The 10,214-nt window shown below is 39.7% G+C and overlaps 1 protein-coding gene across 1 annotated transcript; it reads right to left on the bottom strand.

Moving 5' to 3' along the window:
* Positions 1 to 4,818: 4,818 nt before the first annotated feature.
* h3f3c (H3 histone, family 3C) lies at positions 4,819 to 8,468 on the bottom strand. The gene is made up of 4 exons (XM_029448920.1): positions 8,316 to 8,468; positions 6,979 to 7,122; positions 6,306 to 6,459; positions 4,819 to 6,206 (listed from the first exon to the last, which is right to left on the bottom strand). Exons 2-4 carry the CDS (start codon positions 7,104 to 7,106, stop codon positions 6,078 to 6,080), a joined length of 411 nt encoding a protein of 136 aa, XP_029304780.1. The 5' UTR covers positions 7,107 to 7,122; positions 8,316 to 8,468; the 3' UTR covers positions 4,819 to 6,077.
* Positions 8,469 to 10,214: the final 1,746 nt, after the last annotated feature.

Below are 10,214 nucleotides of genomic sequence, written 5' to 3'. Positions count from 1 at the left end.
GCTACAAGAGCATTCAGGCTCCTGTAAATTTGCTATATTTTCAAGAATCGTTACATATTTATTGATGTGGCTACTGTCACAACCATGACGTTTCAACACTGTCTCTTTTGTATAGAAATAATTATTTTATATTATGACATAAATGTATGCATTTTAAGTAAAGGCTAGAGCAGACCTGGGCATTGTACGGCCCGCGGGCCACATCCGCCGGCCCGTGTGAGAACAATCGTAAATTATAACATATAGCTAAAAGTATATACATATTTTTAAACAGCACTCTTTTCAAAATAAAAGCAACACCATTGTATTGCGTGCATGGTGTAAATAACTTTCTAACTGTGTTGCTATTATTTTGAAAAGGGTGCTGTTTTTCTTTATTTATGTATGCGCGCCGCGCGCGTGAACAGCTACAAGTAATGCTGGCCGGCTAGCCCTCAAAATGTCCGCTCACGCCAAAATACGAAAGATTGATACAGAATGCCGCGTTTTCAAGAAGACATGGACTACTAAGTATGTATTCACAGAAGTCAAAGGTAAAGCCGTGTGCTTAGTTTGTGATGCGCAGGTCGCTGTGTTCAAGGATTACAATTTGAGTCGCCGTTTAAGAACTTGTCTGATGAAGAGCGGGAAAAGGAGTCGGGTGCTTTGCTAGCTAAACTGCAAAACCAACAAGGACTTTTTACAAAACATTGCACATCCAGAGATGAAGCTGTCAACACAAGTTATGTCTTATCTCACAAAATCACTAGAAAAAGTTTATCAAGGAGTGTTTGGATTCTGCAGCACTCATATGTCCGGAGAAAAAGGAGGCATTTGAGAAGCCATGCAGTCAATGAAAAGGACAACAACAGGGAGTGATATGTTCACGGAGGTAAATGCATGTGCGGACAAGTTGGGACTGAAGTTGGACAAGCTGGCAGGCGTGACAACGGATGGTTGTCCAAATCTGACGGGGAAAATGTTGGACTTTTGAAGAGAATGCAGTATAAAGTGACATAAATGAACCCTGAACAGATATTGGTATTTTGCATTGTATTATACATCAGGAAGTGTTGTGTAAGTCAGTTCTAAAAATTAACCATGTTGTTGATGTTGTAACTAAAATAGTTAACTTCATCAGGGCAAGAGCTTGTTTGATGTCAAGCACTGTGACAGACAGTTTGTTGCACTTTTGGAGGAAAATGACACTGAACATCATGACAGAGGCTACCATGCCGCTGTCAGGTGGCTCAGCCTGGGCAAAGAGTGTCTGAGAGAAGAGAGTCAAGACTTCTGTGTGAAGAAAGGAAAAGACGTCCCACAGCTTTCAGATGCAGACTGGATGGCAGACCTTGGTTTTGCTGTAGATGTGACTGCACTAATGAATAAACTAAATGTCAAACTGCAATGCAAGGGCCTTTTTGTGCATGTAATGTACAGCGCAGTGAAGGCTTTCATGAGGAAGTTGCAGCTTCTCAAGCCAAATCGGGGACAACATTCTCACCCACTTGCCAACACTGAAGGAAGCCACACCATCAGCTGATCACCTCCACAGGTACTCATCCATGTTAGAAGCACTGCATGGTGAGTTTTGGAGGCGATTTCAAGACTTTAAAACAGTTGAGAATGAAATGCACATGATTTTTCCCCATTTACATGCAATGTGGATGATGCACCCAGTGATGTTCAGCTTGAACTCATTGACCTGCAGTCTGACACACTTCTGTCAGAGCACTTTAGGTCAGTCTCACTGCCTGAGTTTTACTTTTCCCTGAAAGAGGAGAACTTTCCACACATGAGGAGACATGCTCAGAAGATTCTGGTCCTCTTTGGATCTACCTACATATGTGAACAGTGATGAAGTTCAACAGATCCAGATACAGATCCTCTATCACTGATGATCACCTGTCAGCTGTCCTGCATATATCCACCTCAAACATTCAACCAGATTTCAGTGCACTTGTTCAAGCCCAAGACAGACTGGACTTTTCTCACTGAACAAGTAAGTGAACTGAAAAACATGAAAAGCACTTATTGCTTTTTGTATAAAGTTGATTACTTGCTTATCTTTACATACTGTAAAACACCTTTTCAGTTTGTGAAGAATACTGATGTAATGATTGTTTGTACTGTTTATTACTTCTCTAGGAGTATTTTCCTATTTGACCCACTCCACAATTTCATATATTTATTGGAAGAGAATATCCTTATTCTTTTGATTACCAGTCGCAGCGAATCAAAATATATAATGTACTGCTTTTTACAATGGGAGAAAATTAATATGGAGCAGAATTAAGTTCAATGTATTGTTGATTCGGCCCTCCAACACAGCTTGGGTTTCTCATGTGGCCCCTTGTGAAAATGAATTGCCCACCCCTGGTGTAGAGGCAGCTAGCAACAGAGAGAAAACAAGATGGCTCCTGTATACAACTCATGCGTGACATGTATGTGTGTTTTTGTCACCACCGTCAGACGTGAACACCGTCAGGTTTTCTGTCTGACGGTGTTGACACATAGTTTGACGGTGTTCATCCTCAATGGAGGCTTGAATATAAATTATGATCACAATAATTAGTAATATGTCTTGTAATGTTCCATTAACCTCTTCATTTATAATATACATAATTTCCCCTTATATTTCTTCCACACACAGGCTGGTGTATCCCAATGACTAAAACTATAAATGAATTTAGGTGCTCCATTCATTTTATACAATTTCACCACATTAAACAATTAAATTCATAATCATTTTGCACAATTTCATAGTCTAATTTTGACTTTCCTTTCATGTATTTTAGAAAGTTATGGCTAGGCAGCAACCATCAGTGGAGGAGCGACGAGAAGAAACGGAATACCAAAAGAAGCGAAGAGAAAAAATATATTGTGAGCCAGAGTTGAAGGAGGAATACCTGAGAAAGGAAGAGCAAAGATTGAAGAAGAGAATAGAGGATGGGAAGCTAACAACTATCAGTGATTTGAATGAAAGGAAAAAGAGGAGCAAGAGAAATACGTGGAAACGTGGACAGCAAGAGTCCAGAGAGTGTAAAAGAAACTCCCCCAGATGGTCCATTGGACTCTAATCTAGACTGTTGGCTCGTGCAAGCAGAACTAGGGAGTTCTACAGCCTGTCTGCTGAAGTCATGGACTTCTTAGAGGAGGAGCATATTCATCTTCTGCTTCCTGATGAAGCTGACTGAAACTTTTTAAAGATTTTTAAGCCCAGTAATGGATGGATGGATTTTTTTGTTTGATCCTAGTGTGTTTTCTGATGTTTATTATAATAATAATAATAATAATAATAATAATAATAATATAATACACTAGATTTGTATAGCGCTTTTCTAAAAACTCAAAGACGCTTATGCTTAAAACATTGCAGTTCTACTGTAGTTTTTAATTTTGCCGTTCACCGTTGTTGGTAATGTTTACAGAAGGATAAAATGTACATAAATAGTTTGTTGTAATTAAGCCATCACCACCATCAGGTCTCAGTCACCACCTTTCTTTGTTTTAAATGAATATGATTACAATATGTTCCTCCAATGCAGTTGATGTATTAAAGTAATTGTCTATTTGAAATTTAAAATATGTCTATATAAGACTAAATAAATAGGACAAATTAGCTTTTTATTATCTCTGACTGTGTTGACAAAAACTAAGTAATGACGGAAAAGACATAATTTATGAAAAAATGACAAGTTCAGGATGTTGCACCGAAATATTGCTCGATTGCTGAGACCTTGTTCTATAAACATAAGTTTATATTTCTTAAAATGCAATTGATTTTCTTTTTCAAATTTCAAACCTGTTTTATCCAAATTCTCAAGAATTAGTTCTATACAAGCTATAATAGACTTAATGTAATACAATGTGAACCTGCTCTTTATTGTTGATGTTGATTTCAAATTGTTCAATTGTTTCTCTTGTGTGTTTGTGTCTGCTTTAATTTACTGTAAATATGCATCGTCATTTATATAATATCATATTTCTTAACATCTTAATCCAGAATAAAAACTAGTAACTAGATGCCAAATAAATGCAGTGCAGTATACAGTACAATATTTCCCTAGAAGAATAAAGTCAACGTCTAGTTGTGGAGAAGCACTTTTTCTTACTGATTGCTTTCAGAAAATTAGAATAATTAAATAGTGATTTTTGCACCAGTGGGACAAACAAATGGTCAATGCATCCACTAGAGGGCGTAGATTGACCCTTCCCTCCTTATTTGAGTCACCTTTGATACACTGACAGTGACGGAGCTGCTTCATTTCAAATACAGCTACTAAAAAAAAGGTAAAATATCTCAAAAGATCTTTTTATGTTTCACCACGAAGCTCTAACATGAGCCTGAGTTCTCTCATCCTTCCTGTCTCCCTCATCTCTGCCAGAGATATTAAGAGAGACAGAGGTGTGCACATGATGGCTTTTAGAAGTGCCTAAACATTATAGCAATAATAACAATTTTGGAAATGTATTTGGCATGTTGAGTCATGGAGACATGTCACTGGTAGAACACACACTATATATTCTACACACTGGCGAGGTAGAATATAAGTGTCAGTGTCAGTTTTAAATCTTTAAAAATGGCATGTTGGAACAGCATGTGTTCTACTTGTAGGGACAGGTTTATATAACAGGACATTATACAATACAGAACAAATCCTACTTAGAAATGTTATCGCCATTTCCAACAGTGGTTTCAAGTTATCTATGACATGGACAGCTGATGGCTGGAGTCCATTTACTCACATCATATCTAACTTTACTTTATGATAGCCACACAAATCAGTGCCTCACTGAAACACTGTAAAGCAAATCATTCACACCAACGAGCATTAGTTTGTTTTAGCACCTATTTATTACCACCATAATATGAGAAATTTGGAAAATACAAAGATCAGCTTATTTATACGTTTGAAAATCTCGAGGAATAAGAAAAATATAAAAGAAAACAAATATGAGGTTATATTGTGTATCACAAATTTTGAGAAAGGGACAGATTATGTGTTCAGATCTACAGAACAGGAGAAACATGCAGAGTTTAACTTTCACGATAATATCAATTCATACTGTTGTGACAAGTCCAAAGCCTAGAGAGAGAGACAGAGACAGAGACAGAGGCAGAGCGAGAGGAGAGAGATATAGACAGACAGAGAGAGAGAGAGAGAGAGAGATAGATATAGATAGAGAGAGAGAGAGAGAGAGAGAGAGAGAGAAGCAGATGTGATGACTGACCTACAGTGAACAATTGAATAGAGCAGGAGATGGTAAGCCACCGCCGCTCTGTGGCTGCCATTAGAATAGAAGTTGCATTGGAAACAGAGAAGCCCTTACTGATTTTATATCGCAAATCAGATCCCTGTAAAATAAAATAAAAATCAATTGTTTTTTCTCTCTTAAATTTGCTGATTTTGGAAGTGGTAAGAAAAGAGATGCTTATCCATGAATATATGCGTAAAAAAAATAGACACCATATCCACAACGATAATCAATATTCTTAAGCAACCAAAATACTATTGTTTGTTGAGTACAAGTGGTTGGAAAGATCAGAGCTCACACATCCACACAGACAGACCCACAGACTGCCGTCCCCTCCCAGTGCAGATGACAGAGGTGAGGTTGGTCTGAAAAGGTACAGCGAGCCGTCAGGCTGCAGAGCGAGAGGGGAGTCGGGGTGTAAAGGGACGGACTGGGCAGGAGGTGTTCAGACGGGGCAGAGGCCTCAGGACTAGCTTTAATAGCACCCTGCTGTGGAAGTTGCAGCTCCCCTTAAGCAGACTAGCCCCTCGGCCCCGTCCCTCTGCTTCAGGTCCGTTTGCCACACTAACCACACCCGCTGGCCTCCCACCCTGGAAGAATCCAAGTGAGCTCAAGGGTGGGCTTTCTAAAGTCAGTGTTTGAGTATGTGTGCACATGGGAGTCTGATCTGCAAAACCTTTTACATGCACAAAAAAGGTACCCTAAAACATTTGGTGAAGACAAAAAACCAGAGACCAGACTTAAACATATTTCTATCTCTTCATAATCAGGATTACACTAAAGTCTACTGAGAAGCTGGACAGGCGGGGGGACAGAAAAAACAGAAAGGGGTGAAACATCTAAGCGCGCTCCCCGCGGATGCGGCGTGCCAGCTGGATGTCTTTGGGCATGATGGTGACCCGCTTGGCGTGGATGGCGCACAGGTTGGTGTCCTCAAACAGACCCACCAGGTACGCCTCACTGGCCTCCTTCAGGGAGAGACAACACAGGAGAAGTGTGCTTTTACAATTTGGAATTCATACTGATCTTAGCATACTGCTCTATCAATATATTCTGTGCACACACACCTGCAGCGCTCCGATGGCAGCGCTCTGGAAACGCAGGTCGGTCTTGAAGTCCTGAGCGATCTCCCTCACCAGGCGCTGGAAGGGCAGCTTACGGATCAGCAGCTCAGTAGACTTCTGGTACCGACGAATTTCTCTCAAAGCCACGGTACCAGGCCTGAAACACAACAAAGCTTGAGGCTTAACAGGATTTATCTGAACAAATGATGCCTCGCGTGTGACGCTTAGTTTTGTCACCTCACAAAACGTCCACAGTTTTTAACTCTGATCAGTGCAGTTAAGCTGCTGGTTAACAACGTGCAACTTAAGAACAGCACAGAGAATATAACATTTCACTTTAATGCTGCCAATGTACAAGTGTGTCCCTTTGTGCAACCAAAAGGTTTTAGTAAATACAAGTATTAAAACATAAAGCTGCAGGTACAGATGAAATGCTACAGAAAACACATGTTACAGAGCTTCCAACTATTCAGACAGCTTGCTAAATCCTTTAACATCATTTTTTACAAATCACCGCATTGTAATCGAACCCAACTCGATTTGGAACAAAAAGTTAGAGAGGAGGACAAGTTACAATGTTTATCATAACAAACCATAACAATAGAAACCATCTTCATCCAGATGAAGATGGTTTCTATTGTTATGGTTTGTTTGGAGGGAAAAATCGCGGTGTTACCTGTAACGATGGGGCTTCTTGACGCCACCTGTAGAGGGGGCACTCTTGCGTGCAGCCTTGGTGGCCAGCTGCTTACGGGGAGCCTTTCCTCCCGTGGACTTACGAGCAGTCTGCTTGGTACGAGCCATGACGACGAAGTATCACCTGAACGAAATATCAAAAACATAACAGCATGCTTTGTTCATCCTATAGCATCATTTCTCTCTGGCCTTGCCATGTTTTAGAGCATGGTTTACCAGAATGATAATAATACTTGTATTGTTATATACACTGTTCATACATTTCCACTCAGTCCATTGTGGGGTTTAAATATAAGTGTTACCATAGGACCTCTGAACTAATGCTCCTCCTAAGCCAAGCCTGTGAATCAGTGAAAATGTGCAACACAATAATAAAAGCCTAATAGTGAATACTGGGCACAGAGACTGAAACTGACAAAAAGCAGTAAAAAATTATCAGATAATTCAAATATATAACTAAAAACTGAATCAATCATAACACGGTCAGGTAAATTATTAAACGTGAGTGTCAGCTACGTTTTAGTCATGCATGATATTAAATGTAGAATGTAGAGAATTGTGTTAGCTCTTTATTATTAGCACAGAGTTGTTTTACCCAAATATCTGCAGAAGTGTCAGTAAAGTATCATCTTATGCCTTTTAGTTTTTCTGCACTCAACATAACAAGACTTTTGTTTCCCCACATTTAGCTCGGCCTGGGAAACTTCCCCCGGTTCGTCATCTTCTCTTTCACGTCACTGATCTTCACAGACCGTTCAGAGCCAAATCCAGACACACCGATCACATGCTAAACAAGTCATCGCTGTGAAATACACCAATCCCTCGTGTCTGTGTTGCATTTAAGGACCAATGGTGTTGAATTCTGCTCAGTCTCAGGGCGGGACGCGCAGCTTTAACTCCTCCTCATTCCGCAAGATTATGGCCGCAGACCGAACTGAACCGACCAACATACAGGCTGTGACTGAGACGTGAACTTTGATATTTCCCATCAAATACAAACAACGTGTGAATACAATAATACCAACAAAACGTGGAAGGCAGGCGTAGCTATCAAATAAGCGGCAAGGCGTGTGAAGCGAAGGTGTATTAAAGCGAAACAGCGAAGTAGAAACCCCGCATGAAAGTGGAGCACATATCTCGGCAGTGGACGTACTGAGCCGTTTCCCTCTCCGTCAGTGCACGAGCTGCCTTTCTCTTCCCGAAAGCGTCGAAGTAACCAGCTAATTCAGCACCGAACAACTTTATCAGTCTTATTTTCTATGCAAAACAATGCATAGTATTCTGTGATTTAAAAAGTATGACAGAAATGTAACTTACGCAGGGTGATTTTAGCGCTTTTTCTTCGCAAGGATACAAGTGAGTTGTGGCTGTCTGGCAGCTTCAGATATTTACTATCTCTCATACAATGGAAGCAGAGAGCAGGAGCAAAATGGCGGCCGCGTCAATCATCTGTCTCCCACAATGCATCTGCCAACATTTGTAAACATTGTAACTTTTTGTCCCAAATCGAGTTGGGTTCGATTAAATTGCGACAACAACTTTAATAATAGAAAACTAACATTTCTATGGAATTATTTTAACTGTTGCCGTTTTTTAAAGTATTGCTTTTTTCCACCTAATCTATTATTATTATTATAATTGCAATTTACAACATTGTTACTTTACTTTACCTTATTAACAGTATGTTTTAATTAAATTTTGCTTCAATAAAACTTGTATGCATTCAAGTGATCCTTTCAGAATATGTGTGTGTGTGTGTGTGTGTGTGTGTTTATTTATTTAAATCAACTACATCAGGATACATTAATACATATGTCCTAAAACCTATTTTTAATATATATGGATTCCAGTTTGGTCTGACATGTATCAATTGGACTAGAGTTGTATTTCCCTCATCACCTCATTGGCCATGATATGAAGGACAGTAAGCATATACCATATGTAGCAACACATGAGTTCAGGCCTGATGGTATCATGACTTCACATATTCCAGTTCATGTGGATGAGATTTTAGCATAGATGCTGTAGTCTGTCATTTTGACATGAAGGTTATACCAAACAATGATGTTGAAAAATGCTGATTGATTGACTTTTTGGCTCTGGAGCAGTCAAATCATGTTTCTAATCATTTGTAGTTTCCTGGACCTCAAGTCTTAATCTAGCTTCTCTTTTTAAAAATACATGGAAAACCTTGTTTGACCATGTGTTAGACCTCGCATCATCACATGACAGTCCTGAACGGTCTGATCCAATTCATTTAGGTAGTTAGTAAGTTAGTTAAACAACAAACAACAACTTTGCTGTTTCATGTTATTCACGGTGGGAGATGTTTTCAGTGGGTGACTTGTAACTTGTGTTGCATGCTTTCTCTTGAGCAGACTACTTGATGTAGGATGAAATGTTTTCACTTTATTGTCTTGGTTTGAGATTTTATTATTCTGTATATTTATTTGCAATATGAAACACAAGACATTGAACGTCAGACTGTCCTTTAACTTGTGGGTAATGATATACATTATGCAAAAACTGCTCTCCCATCTCTCCACACCTTTAGCTCAACGGTATGTCATCACCAGAAGAAAGAAAGAATGACGCAGCGGTCAGGTAAAAAAAGCAAGTCAAAACAGGTGAGTTTTGGTTGAGATCAGTAAGGTCGGAAGAGTTTAGTTATTAAAGGTCTTGTAGGTAGACTGATGTTTTAGGATTTGACTGGGGTCCAGTGGAGGTCTCAGGCAGTGTTTTGTAGATACTTAAGTTTATGGAGGACTTTGGTAGTGTTGCCAGAGAGGGACGCTGTTGCAATAATTGAGCATGGAGGTGATGAAAACATGGAGAGTTTCTGCAGCAGCCAGTTTGCAGGAAGACAAATGATTTGGTTAAATAATTCACATTTTATATTTATTGCAGTGTTATGCATCTTTTTTAACATCTGTTGGGCAGGTGGTAGCAGGCAGGTGTAGATCTGGGTGTCATCGCCGTACCATGCAAACAGAGGCTGTTACGATGCAGGACCTGACCAGGAGGTAGTGTGTTTAGGATGAACAGAAGGGGACCAAGCACCGAACTCTGGGGGACGCGATAGCTGCAAGCCTTTTATGAATATGAAATTATTTCCGTAAGAGGAAGGATGTGAACCAGGGCAAGGTGCTGTACCAGTAATGCTGACAGCATTCAGATCATGTGAGGGGGATGGTGTCAAAGGAGTATTGTAGAAGC

The sequence above is a fragment of the Cottoperca gobio genome, chromosome 14, assembly GCF_900634415.1.
Source record: "Cottoperca gobio chromosome 14, fCotGob3.1, whole genome shotgun sequence".
In the NCBI taxonomy this organism is placed as follows: domain Eukaryota; kingdom Metazoa; phylum Chordata; class Actinopteri; order Perciformes; family Bovichtidae; genus Cottoperca; species Cottoperca gobio.
Note: the sequence above shows the minus strand (reverse complement) of the source record. Positions and strands in the feature narration are given on the sequence as shown.